Source organism: Octopus bimaculoides, chromosome 3 (genome assembly GCF_001194135.2).
Source record: "Octopus bimaculoides isolate UCB-OBI-ISO-001 chromosome 3, ASM119413v2, whole genome shotgun sequence".
In the NCBI taxonomy this organism is placed as follows: Eukaryota; Metazoa; Mollusca; class Cephalopoda; order Octopoda; family Octopodidae; genus Octopus; species Octopus bimaculoides.
The window spans coordinates 89,003,310-89,017,394 of NC_068983.1; the positions used below are offsets into that span (position 1 = coordinate 89,003,310).

The window sequence follows — 14,085 nt, forward strand, 5'->3', positions numbered from 1 at the left end:
GTAGGATTTTCGAGCGAGATCGTTGCCAGCGCCCCTGGACTGGCTTGTGCGGGTGGCACATAAAAGACACCATTTCGAGCGTGGCTGTTTTCGTGCGGGTGACACGTAAAAGCACCCACTACACTCTCTGAGTGGTTGGCGCTAGGAAGGGCATCCAGCTGTAGAAACTCTGCCAAATCAGACTGGAGCCTGGTGTTGCCATCCGGTTTCACCAGTCCTCAGTCAAATCGTCCAACCCATGCTAGCATGGAAAGCGGACGTTAAACGATGATGATGATGATGATGATGTCGTTTCTTCTTCTTAGCATCTTTAACTTAGTATTTCCTTTACCATTCTTCTCTACACAACAGCTGTAGCATTTACTACTTTATTTGCTTGGAGTCAATAAATGTTATTTGTTGTGCATCACAATTATTTGAGTTACTTTAACAGAGATCATTTGTTACTGTTCATGGTCTCTTCCCCAAGCTTTTTTCAGATTTTCACATGTCAACTTTTAGAAGGAAAATTAGTCCCATGGAGATATAATTTAGCAAACACCCAATGTGATATAAAAAATATATTTGTCTCTTGCCTAAAGAGTGATGAGTTTGTGTCTTATTAATTGTGAATTTACTAACTATATATTGTGTACTAATGATTCCTGCATCCAGTTACAGTCAAAGAGGAGAAAATAGACAGACAGAATGAAGTGAAGTGGAGCAAAATACAATGTCAGCAAACTGGTAGAAGGGTATCAAAACAAAAGTACAAGAATTCAATTGTCTACAATGTCATTTGTCATAGCAGAGAATATTCCAACAACTGCAAAGCTCAAACATAAAAACTCATACCTAGAAATACCTGTCAGTGTGTTTCAAAAAATTTCAAAACAAGAATTGGAATGGGTTTAGTAAATTAACTAGCTTTTCCATTATTAAGCTGGTATTAAGAAGAAAATCTAGCACAAGTTATCTACATAAAACTATGATGGAAAACTTTAATTTATATATGAACTCTTTAGAATAGTAGTTTTGAATCACAGAACCAAAGCTGGTCTCAAGTTGGTGATATCAAAAGAGTTGTTTCCAAAACATTTCCTGACCTAATATTTTTCCTAACCACTTTATTAAATGGTTAAACAACTAAATCCACAAGTGCCATCTGTTTAGCTGTAATGAAATTTGCACCACCACCACCACTACCACCACCACCACCATCACCACTGTAAATAATAATAATGAGTTTTTTAGTAATTCCAAATACAAAGTTCAGGTCTCCCTCTTCACTTGGGTTGTGGATCATGATAAAGCACTAACGATGCTGCCCCTTTTTCCATTTCTATTAGCAATACTCCAGAATTGATATAAAAATAAAACTTCCTGTTCCACAGTTCTTTTTTTTATCATGACAATCATTCCTTGTCTTCCTAAATACTAAATCTGACAACTATCTCTTCTTCCAATAAGTTGTCTGTGGAGATGAGGTGAACCGTGGGGAAAGGGTCAGTGATGTCAATAGCTGAGGAGCCTTACCAGAAGAGGAAGAGTGAGTGCGGAAGTGGGCAGAAGTAGGAGCAGTGTGGGCTTCTTTGGCCTCAGGCAGAGAGAGAAAATAGACATGTGTAGACATGCAAGCTAGACATGCAAATAGTCACCAAGAGATAGGTGAATTGCACTTTGTTCCTCATATTACAGTTCCCTATATTACAAGTTATTTTGGAACTTGTAATATTTTCTTTTGTTGTTGTTGTCCTCTTCCAAGTGATGGCAGCAAAAATAAGGATCAGTAGTGATGTCATCAGACCTTTTTGTGGCGTGGGAGATGTTACTACCTGGATTCATAAGATCAAGATGGTGGCTAAGCTGCAAAGCATTGAAGATGTAGCAGATCTCATGGTTCTGTATTTGAAGGGAAATACGTTGGCACTGTACTTTGAAATGGACGAAAAAGACCAACTGGATGCAAAGAAGATTGAGCAGCACCTAAAGGAAGCCTTTACAGAAAGTTCATACACTGCGTTCACCTAGCTAGGAAAGGTCAGGTGGACAGGGGTGCAGATGGATGTGTATACAGTGGAGGTTCTGAGACAGGCCACCTTATCTGGTTTTACCAGAAAGGAACTAGAAAAGGTGGCACTGTTGGCTTTCATAAATAGTTTCCCTGATGACATATCAGTGCAGCTGCAACAACTGCCAAGCAGTGAGAAAAAGGTGATAAGCGAACTTGTTGCCCAAGCCTGTGTGTCAATGCAAAACACTGGGTGGAATGCAGTGGCAATGGCAGCTGCAGAAGCCCATGACATCATGCGATGATTTCTGAAGAATGAGGAGAGAAAAACTGCTGTGGAGCAGCAGTAATGGTTTATGGGCTGGTATTTCAAGTGCCATGGTCTACACATGGTAAGGGACTGTGCAGAGACAAAGTTTGAACTCATTTGCTACTAGGGCAGGCAGATAGAGCATATCACTTGATCCTGCAGCCAGGGAAAAGGCCATGGAGAAGTTGCTGCCTCTCAAACTTCTCCTGTTTCTGCCTATAGTTGAAGTCCTGGTTTGAGGAAAGGTGTTCAAAGCCTTCATGGATATGGGCTGTACAATGTCTCTCATGACCCCAAGGGTGACAAAAAAGTCGAAAGGGACGAGTAGTGTTAGGGCAGTTGATGGCAGTGAAATTGGATGTTAGGGTAGCAGTGAAGTGGCGATGGCAGTGTGGGACACAACACTAAGACTGCAGGTAATTGTGATCGACCATGTGGTTGATGGAATTGATTTGGTAATGGGCATGGACACAATCAACCGCTTAGGAGGTGTCAGTGCTGATGGAGATATGGTATCATTTAGTGGTGCAGGGGCGTTATCCACTGTGAGTCTGCAACAAGAAAGGGGGAAAAGCCCTGGGGTGGATTGTACTGCTTACATCGTTGAAGGTAAAAATTTTCAGGCAGTGTTCAATAGTCAGTGATGGACAGTTGAGTGGCACTGGAAAGGAGCAGGGGGGGGGGGGGCAATGCTGAGAAACAAGCTTAGCTGTTATCAGCATACTTTGAAAGATGTCAGGGTGTGAATTTGAAGGAGAGGTAGAGAGATTGATCAACAAGGGTATCCTAATCCTGTGGAAAGAGAAAGTGAAGAACATAGTGCTGCCATTAATAGCAGTGGTACAACCAATGAAGGGCAAGGTCAGGCTGGTACTGGACTTTCAAGAGCTAAATGGCCATGTATTGTGCCACACAGGCGGCAAGGTGACTGATGTTGGTGGAGAGACGTTGTAAGAATGGAGATGGATGATGAGGGCTGCAACAACTGTAGACTTATAGTCAGTATATCTGCAGCTCTATGTGAGCCAGAAATTGTGGATGTATGAGCTGGGGAGTTTATAAGGGCCAGACATAATGTCTGACTAGGCTGGATTTGGAGCTGAATTCTGCACCAAAGGTCATAGCAACAGCGCTCAAATCTATCCTAAGAAAGGTTGAGAAGGTAAAAAAGGCCACCAATTCCTATACAGACGACATCCTGGTAGACAAGATTATAGTATCTGCTGCAGAGGTCATAGGTTGCCTAAAGAAGGTTGGGCTGATTACGAAACCACTGGAGCCAATGCTTAGAGGAGCTGCACTAGGATTCAAGATTCAAAGAGACAAAACAGGTCTGTTGGTGTTTCAGAGAGGAAATGAGATTCTGGAACTGGGCACCAGTGTCAACAGATGAGAACTATTCTCAATGTGTGGGAGACTAGTGGGTCACTATCCAATTGCAGGTTGGCTTCAAACAGCATGCGGATACATCAAGAGATGAGCAGACAGGACAAGGTAGGGAGATAAAGTGAAAGAGAGGATGGTGGTGATGATGCAGGAGATCCTAGAGAGGGTAAGAGCAGAAGACCCAGTAAAAGGAAGTTGCTATGTACTCAAATTGGAAAACAGGATCATATGGTGCAATGCGAGCAGTGTAATGATGGGGGTGTCGAAGTGGAGGATGCAGCCTGGCTCTGAAAAGCAGATGATTACAGTGCCTTGCAAAAATCTACACCCCTTTTGAAAATTTATATATTTTGTATAATTTAACAGGGAACAACACATTTTTTCAATTCCAATGATTGTTAAATAATAAGCAGATCCATCACACTTTCCTTTGATATAAAAATTACATTTTAAAAATTTCACACTGATTCTTAAAATCATATAACTGAGAAAAATGTCTCTGCAAAAGTCTACACCCCCTTTGGAATGTCTTCAGCTAATACTTTGTGGATGATCCTGCTGCATCAATTACACCCTGCAGATGCCTCGGGTAGCCTTCCATGAGCTTGCTGCAGTGGTCTGCCATTCTTCATGTCAGAACTTCTCAAGCTATGTCAGATTGGATGGGGAACGTTGGTGCACAACCAGCTTTAGATCTCGCCATAGATGTTTTATAGGATTTAGGTCTGGAGACTGGCTGGGCCACACCAAAACTGTCATTTTCTTGCTAGCAAACCAAGCTTTAGTGCTTTTTGACACATGCTTGGGGTTGTTATCTTGTTGACACTTGAAATTGCGACCCAAGCGCAGAGCTAGCAGACTTCAGCAGGTTTGCCTCCAATATTTCTTGGTACTTGACACTGTCCATGATACCTTGGAAGTTACCAACTCTCCAGGCCCTGTAGCTGAAAAACAGCCCCAAAGCATGATCGAGCCACTGCCATGCTTTACAGTGGGAACGGTGTAATGAGGCTGGTGAGCAGTGCCTTTTTTCTGCCAAACATAGCGTTTCCTAATTTTTCCAAATAACTTGACTTTGGTCTCATCTGACCAAAAAATCTTTTGCCACATGGTCATGGAATCATTAATGTGACTTTTGTCAAAGCTTGCTTGTGCATAGGCTTCAGAAGGGGCTTTTTTCTAGCTACCCTTCCTTGCAGGCCAGACTGCTGCAATACTCTGGAAATTGTAGATGCATGGACATCTGTCCCAGTACTGGAAACTGAAGCTTTCAAGTCTTCCAGTGTTGCACTAGGATTGGAGGTTGCCTCCCGGACCAATTCTGACTTTGCTCTTCTGGTAAGTTTGCTCGGTCTCCCAGACCTTGGTAGGGTAGCAGTGGTTTTGTGCACTAACCACTTCTAACCTATAGTTTTAACAGTGCTTAGGGGCAATTCTAAAGTTTTTGCAATTTTTTATAGCCATTATTTTCATTGTACTTTTGAATAATAAGGTTTTTAAGTTCTTGAGACAGAGGTTTGCCCGTTTTCCTTCCCGAGTTGGACACCTTGTGTTTACAGTCAGAGTCCAAAGACCAACATACCAAAAAACCATGTGGTGAATGATTTTGTAGGCAGTTAAATCACTTTATATAGCAAAATAATAGACTGGCCAAGTTTGTTTGTTATTGTAGAACACACATGTCACCTTTGATTGTTTTGGATTGTATACATCAATGACAAACTACATGATAACACAGTATAATATCGGGAGGGGGTGTAGACTTTTACAAAGACATTTTTATAAGTTATATGATTTTAAGAATCAGTGTGAAATGTTTAAAATGTAATTTTTATATCAAAGGAAAGTGTGATGGATCTGCTTATTATTTAACAATCATTGGAATTGAAAAAATGTGTTGTTCCCTGTTAAATCATACAAAATATATAAATTTTCAAAAGGAGTGTAGACTTTTGCAAGGCACTGTATAACCACATCAACGTGGCTGAGTTGGATGTTGAGCTGAAATGGGTGACTCTGGCCCTGAGATGTGGGCCACACTCTATCGAAATCAACCAATTTGGCTACTGTGCTTGGATGGGTGGGATCAGTGATCACCAATGAAAGGAGGGTTCAAACCAAAGGTTTTGCAAAGATGTTAGTAAAACACTGCTCAGGGGTTCTGTGAGAACTAGCTGCTGAATTTGGTTTGAAGCTGAGCATGGTCTTTGTACCCTCAGGAAGGAATAAGGCAGACATTCAAACCAGGGTGAAAAAGGCCTGGTTGTCAATACTGGAAGATTCAGAGCAGGGGATAGCTGCAGTGTGTCAGCCATAATATGGATGTGGATAGAACCCTGTATCTTACCAGGAAAGCTGACAGGGAAAGTTACTGGGCAGAGCATTCAAAAAGTGGTCGGGAGCTGTGACAGGTGTCAATACATCAACCCTGCTCCATGTGTGCACAAGCTGGGAAACATCTCAGTAGAGTAAAACTGGAGATGATTGGCAGTGGATGTGACACACTACTGGCAGGGGACATCTCTCTTGGTAGTCAACTGCAGACCAGGCCGGATGATGATATGGAAGGAAATTAAGACGGGCACTGCAGATGAAGTTGCACATATCCTGAATGAGATATTCCAGGACCAGGGCCCTGTAGATGAACTGCTGATGGATAATGGCACTGCATTTCCTTCAGAGATGCTGAAGGAGATGCTCGATAAGTGGAATGTGCACCGCTTCTTCTGAGTGGCAAACAGGCTGAGTAGAAATGGGATTGTGGAAAGATACCATCACATGATCAAGGCCATGGTGAAGAGGGGATATATTTCACCACTGGAAGCAGTATTTTGTTACAATATGTCACCCCAATCAGGACAGACCAAGGAGTCTGTGCCACAGAGTGATATTGAGGTATAAATAGCAACACCCATGTACAGTATCACAAAACTCTGTGGAAGAGAGAGAGAAAGCCTGCTTTTGTGCAGGCTGGAGATGAAGTCTGGGTCAAGCTCTCAAAGGCATACTGCACATCTCAGTGGGACAGAGAGACAGTGGCAGCTGTTAATTCAAAAAAATAATGTTTCTGTGGATGGAATGCTGTGTCATGCCTTGGATGTTTAGTAGAATTGTTGCTTCATCAGATGACTAAGGTGGAGGAGAGGAAGCAGGCAGCACTCCATCCCTACAGAGATTACAGGTGCCCAGGTGGATGGCAGATTTCAACATGGAGTGAAGTTAGGAGGCGATCTCTGAAATCAAGCGGTGTGTGAAGATAATGTGAACTGGGAGAAAGGGTAAATGATGTCAATGGCTGAGAGACCCTACCTGAAGGGGAAGAGTGAATGAGAAAGTGGGTGGAAGAACGACCAGTGTGGGCCTCTTAGGCCTCAGGCAGCGGTAGTAGATGGATGCATGTAGACATGCGAGCTAGAAAGGGAATTAGCCATAGGTTCTAGTGACAGGTTAGATGAGTAGGGCATATCTCAGATTTAACCCAGCAGGACAGTTGACACTGAGAGGAAGGTGAATCGCACTTTGTTCATCATATTACAGTTCCCCATATTACATTGTCTCAAGAAAGTATAAGAAAGTTCTGGCTTGTATATTTTTAAAGTGTTATTTCTTACATGATGTGGTATAAAACTGATGCACTTCACTTCCTGTAACATTTGTAGCACAACCTAAGAAACATCAATGCACTTGAGTAGTGGAAAGTATATGTAGCTATGGATGGAGGACTGTGGACTACTCGTTTGTCATGATAGAATTTGTAAATATGTTCTGTTAACTTACTTAAATAATTAATGTTGGAAGTGGAGCTAACAAATCTTAACTTAAAAGCAGAGCAATTGTAGTGGGTGAATAATGGGATTCTGTAGGCCAAAGAAGATAAAACACTTATAATGATTGGAAGGGAAAGTCAAAAATTATTTGTTTGTTGCACCACATGAGTTTATACATATGCACATAAAATGTAAATATATTTGGAAAAATGATTGAGCATGTAATTTAAATGGCTGCTTCATATTGGATCTCTCACTGTCAGATAGCTAGCCCCACTGTTTACACCAAACAAATACTAACTGCCATCCTTGCAGTAATGACATTAACCTGATACATTCCGTTCTTACCACCACAGGCTTTCTGTAGTGACCCTCCACACCAAACATAACAATAAACACAAGAAAAATGTAGACACACAGTGAGAATTATAAACCTAGTCATTAAAAACACTAAGTATACAAAACATACAAAAACACACACACACAAACACACATTTCACAATTAGCAATGTCACTATTACTAATCTTGAATTTCTGATCAAGTGATTGTTAGCTGGAATAAAAATTCAAGTTGTGTGTTTTTCAACATGAACAAAAGAAAAGAATATATGTCTTAAACACACATACCACCAACAATTATATGCACATAAACATGAATAATATACACAACTGTTCATCCTTTTCTTTATTATATGCATACATGCTAGACATTTAAACTGAAAAAGGCCAATAGACTAATCAAAGGTTTAATAAGGATAATCAATAGTTCAGTGATATCAATCAATGGTTCACTAAAAATACTAAGATTTACACATATGATTTATAAGTGGCTTATTGTAAAAAGAGCCATACATGTCACTTTACAGCCTAAATAAAACAATCTATACTATCACTTCAGGGTCATACTGTCACTTATTAACTGAGAACTTTCACTTAAAATTCACATTTTAAAGCTGAACAATTTACTAAATAATTTCATTTTTAATAAATAACTTGCTATTTTGTAATTTATTGATTCCTGAATTTGGAGTCTAAAAATATTGCCTAAAGTTCTATATTAAACATACCACCAACACACACACTAAAAAAAAAAACAAAAAAAAACCGATTATTGACAAAAATCTTTGAACTAAGAAGTTTCCATTACTGTAACTATCTGCCAACACCAGCATCACAGGCACCATTACCACCATAAAAGACACTTGTATCACCATTACTAGCACTACTACCTTCAATATCACCAATGGCCCCAACACTAACATCACAACCAATATCATAACACCATCTATCTACAGCTCTAACATCACAAATTACTTCTTTCATAATTAAGAAATAATAATAGGGAAACAAAGACAGATACATAAAAAGATGTTAGTGTTACCTCACAAGTTTCCTTCTGTTTTGGAGTATCTTTTGTCACAGACAATCTAGGAACCTCTTTCATTGGAGATACCTTGAAAAGAGATTTGTTCTCCTGATGTTTTTGTAGATCCTCTAAATCTTGCATGGTCAAGTCTAGTTTAACTAATAAAATAAAACAGGTGTTAACTTTTATCAGATGTAATAGACAGGAGTAACACTAGCTCTATGGATGCTGACTGAATTGATGGTTACATTGTAGTATTAAGATAATGGCTGAAGGGGTGATGAGAGAGAAAAAAAGGAATTATATTATGAAGTTCAGCTAGTAGATATGGTTAATACAATAGTTAACTTAGTGGTTGGATAGCTATTTAAAATAGTGGCATGCTTCAAATAATTCAAGAACAATTAAGGTGACAGTTATTAGATTAAAAAGACTAGCAGAGTTTTATTTTAATGTTGATGGAACTATATTCAGCTTAAACATCTGCATGTCAATGTCTACAAGAAAGAATGTTGGTGAGAGGAAGTCATAATTTTATCTAAATGCTTACAAAAGAGTGAACTCCACTAAAGACACCCAAGTATTAGGTGGAGGTGTTAAACTGGAATTTTATTAAGTTGAGTGACTGCATAGAAGCTCTCTTGTTAGCTTGTGGATATAGTGACTTTTATTGTGTCACTGAAGTCAGTCTTGATCAAGCAGACCCATGACACATAGGTAATTAGCCAAATGATTATGTTCAACATAGAAACATCTGCAATTCTGGATATGTCATAATTTGCTTAGTTGAGGACCATACTACACAACTCCAGCATGAAATAATAAAGTGTATGTGGTACAGTGTTGCAGTCTGGGCATACTGTGTATCTTCATTGTCTACTCTTTTTTATCTTAATCAACTGTTTAAAATCAATATGCAATACTCACAGATAGGGAATTGTGGTCTTCTATAAAGCATCAACAGGTCATGAAAGATCACTTAATTGTAGTACAAGGGCTCTTCCAACCCACATTCTATCAACATTCTCACACTTCAAAGTTTATCTCCCTCATTTTTTCTACACCACATTTATAACTTGATAACAATTACTTGAATCACACACACTCTTATGCAGTTGATATCATATCCATTCTCCAATAAAATTTCATATACAAGCATATCCAGATGATGCCTAATAACTTTATGTCAAACCTGTACTATTATATAAAACAAAAAGTATGAAAAGATTCCCCAATAGGAACATCAAAAGCGTAGACACAATGTTTACATACTGAGGAAACTCATAATATTGAGTCAACCCCTAAATAATGTGGTTTTTTTCAATTGTATGAACTAAAAGTTGGAGGGGGACAGGATAAACCACCTGCACCAACTTGCTATAAAAGCAAGTAGTAATTTTTCTTTGTCCTTATTCTAAGTGCAAGTTTTGAAGAGTGCAGTTCAATTTTAACAGTTATTTTTTCAAAGCTATAATGGAAGTGACAAAGGAGCACATTTGGCATATTTTGCTTTATGAGTTCAATAAAGGCAACGACGCAACAGAAAGTGTGAGGAATATTAATGCAGTATATGGGGATTGGACAATAAGTGTAAGCCAGTGTCAATGGTGGTTCCAAAATTCCGAGCCAGAAACTACAGCTTAGAAGATGAGCCTCATCCTGTAGCGCTCGATGAGGATGTCCTGCAAACCCTGGTGGAACAAAATCCCATTGTAACTGTTGAGGAACTAGCAGAGAAGCTTGGATTGGGTCATTCAACCATTCATTGACACCTGCATGCCATTGGAAAAGTCAGCAAATTGGGTCAATGGGTTCCTCACAAACTTTCCAAGTCTAATTGCATGTAGAGAGTGGATGTGTGCTCTTGTTTGCTGTCATATTTCATGAATGAACCTTTTTTGGACCAAATAGTAACTGGTGATGGGAAATAGGTTCCCTATAAAAATGTCAAGCACCGAAAACAGTGGGTAGGGAAACGAGAAACACCGGCACCCCAGGCTAAAGAAAGTTTTCACCCATGTAAGGTGTTGTTATCTGTTTGGTGGGATATGAAAGGTTTAGTCCACTTTGAACTTTTAAACCCAAACCAAACGATAACAAAGGAGATCTACAGCAAGCAGCTTGAGTGGTTTAAGTCAACATGAAGAAAAACGACCATCTTTGGTTTCAAGATAAAATGTGTTCTTCCATCAGGATAATGCTTGGCCACATACAGTGAGGATAACATCCCAAAGGCTGGAGCAGTTTGAATGGGAAACAATGTCCCACCCACCATATTCACCAGACATTGCCCCATCTGATTATCATTTATTCTGCAGTCTTCAAAATCATTTGGATGGAAAAAACACACACAGAACAGTACTGGAGGAGTATTTTGCATCACAGACAAGTGAATTTTGGAAGAGGGGTCTTGCAAGTCTACCGGATAGATGGAAAAGCATTGTAGAAAACGAAGGAGAGTATATTTTAAATTAAAAAAAAAATTTGTTTATCTTAATTTTGAAAAATAAAAGAAGTATAAAAAAACTACATCATTTATGGGATGACCCAATATTATGTCCTTTCTCTACCTAAACAACGCATAAGTAAAATCTTCAAACTTTTCACAAACATCAGGTTTTACAGTCTCTTACGATTTTCTTGACAACTTCACATCTATTATTTAGCTAAGACTGCGACCAAAAAACTGACTTTTCTCTTTAAGAGCAAAACCTAAAGCAAAAGAACCACAAGTATTATAGTTGTATTAAAATATCTAGGCCAGTGCACCTAATATGCACACATTCTGAATAAATATATATATATATATATATATAAATGACAGGATATTCTGAGACCTTTTGTGAAACTGCTACCAATTTACAGAGAATTTTTTTTAACAGCAGCAGGCTTGTGTAATAGCTAGATAATTACTATAATCACAGTAATGTAAAATATACATTTAGTTACCAGGTTTATTAGACAAAATAGAGTGAGTTAGCATCTCAGCGATAGTCTCAGTTCTCTCTCCAGTCAACTTAGCCATCTTCTCTCGTTCTTTATTACCAGCTCCTGGCTGGGGCGTGATTCCTGAAAATACATTTTAAAAAGAAACAAAGCTCAATACAAAAGAACCTAGCAAACGATTCTTAATTTCAGCATGATTAGAGGCACTGAAATAAGAAGATAATAAGCAGGAACTGATAACAACAGGAGTAGACAATAGCATGAATAAATAATAATAGGGGTAGTTGCCTATGGTAGAAAGGCTAGAAATATAGATACAAAACATGAAAATAAATTTTAAAAGCATAATGAAGTAAAAATGAAACTGAAAATTTCGTACTCAACTGTTTAGTAGGTAGATAAATGGAATGAAACATTTCCCTTTAGCTTTCCAAATACCCAGAAGTCTAGTATATAAGGGGCTTATCACAAGATAAATTATGATTATGCATTGTTATATTATCCAGACAGAGAAGCTACTAACATGGAGCAGATGTCCCCAGAGAATATAGTAGAAATTTAGTAAAATCTTTAACTATGTATTTCTATCAATAACACCTGCAAAATGTGGTACAGAATTTCTAACTTGTAATAACGTGTTCCTCACGAAAACATCCAGAATATGTGGGACAAATTCATATCAATTGTAACTATGGATTTCTATCAACACAAACCACAATAAAAGAAGTAAATGTAATTGTAAACATAAATTTTCTTTAATTTCTTTTTAATGCTTTTTTTTTTAATATTAAAAAATGGGTTGTGCTCATAATCAATGAAGGTTTCTTAAAGTGAAGTATGAGAAAGATACAATGACATTAGTATAGTTAATGTTGTTAAAATCTTAAGGTTTGTAAAGGCTGGAGAAAAAAAATTATTAAGTAAGAGAGTCCCAGGGTGATGTAACTCAAGAATAATTTGTTTTATGAAATCTTTAGTTTAGGCACCAAAGGAGGAAGACAGTGGCAAATGAACTGAAGCAAATTTTAATGAAATGACTTCTATCACTTTCCAAGAATGAAATAGAGAGGTATCATGATGATAACGGAGTAAATATTAATATGTTATTCCTAAGTATTTGATTAGTGACCTCTCTTTCATAGGTAGAATCTTTACAGCCCTGGAAAGAATGCTTTGCAGTATTTGTTTCACTTCTTGACACTATGTTCAAATCCTACAAAGTTCAATTTTGCGTCTAATTTTACCAAGATTAGCAAATAAATTATCAATTCAAGGTGGTAACACAGCAAAATTACTAGAGTATGAGACAAGATGCTTTGCAGTATCAATTCCCTCTCTTTGTGCTTTGACTGTGAAACTAGCAACAATATTGGTGCCAAGCCATATCAGCCTTACATTTCTTTTATATAAAATTGGTGGTATGAAGAGAGGAGGCTTTCATGCATGAGTTAATTGCTAGTCTTCCATAAAACACATTGCTCAAGCATACATCTTCGAGAGGAGCTTTCCACATGTAGATTAATAATCTCATGAAATGTGCAAAAAACTCAGATATATATCACTTTCAGAAGCAAAATAACTTTATAGGTAAAGCATTGGACTACCAGTTAACAGCTTTAGAATTCAAGTGCAAAGATAGTAAACATGTTTGGATAGTAAATGTAATTTTACACTCCTCTATCCCCTACCAGTAGCGAAATCACCTAAGAATGTTTCTGGAATATCTCCTTGCCTTTCTACATTCTTTGCCATGAGTTTGTTAAAACAAGTCTAACCAGAGATGTTATTCAGTAACAAAAAAAAAAAAGACAATAAAAGTAGTTACAAATGATTACTTACCAGTGGTCCATTTAGTAATATAAGAAAATATATACTGTTTAAAGTTGTCATCGAAATACTGGTGGTGTGTCCGTAAGCCATCAAAAAAGGCCACATAAGTAGCTTGAGAGAGGGCTTTGGGAATTTTCTGCAATGTATATCAAGGAATTAAAGTCAAGTGGAAACTTAACATTCATCATCATCATTTAATATCTGTTTTCCATGCTGGCATGGGTTGGACGGTTTTGACAGGAGCTGTCAAGCTGGAGAGCTACAGCAGGCTCCATTATCTGTTTTGGCATGGTTTCTATGGCTGGATACCCTTCCAAGCACCAACCACTTTACAGAGTGTACTGGGTGCTTTTTATGTGGCACCAGTACCAGCACTTAATATTAATCTATAAAGAAAATAAAAGTTAAAATATAGAAAGAGACACATGCAGACACATACATACATACACATGTATCAGTGTGTGTGTGTATATATATGTATGTATGTGTA

The 14,085-nt window shown here is 38.2% G+C and overlaps 1 protein-coding gene across 4 annotated transcripts in view; it reads right to left on the reverse strand.

Annotated features, from left to right (window-relative positions):
* The window catches only part of LOC106875464 (protein FAM227B), a 152,669-nt gene that overhangs the window by 21,476 nt on the left and 117,108 nt on the right, over nucleotides 1-14,085 (reverse strand). For all 4 annotated transcript variants that reach the window (XM_014923616.2, XM_014923615.2, XM_052966292.1 and 1 more), the window contains 3 exons: nucleotides 13,605-13,731; nucleotides 11,769-11,888; nucleotides 8,835-8,977 (listed from right to left, as the gene is read on the reverse strand). In XM_014923616.2, coding sequence (XP_014779102.1) covers nucleotides 8,835-8,977; nucleotides 11,769-11,888; nucleotides 13,605-13,731 — 390 coding nt within the window. The remainder of the gene's footprint in view (nucleotides 1-8,834; nucleotides 8,978-11,768; nucleotides 11,889-13,604; nucleotides 13,732-14,085) is intronic.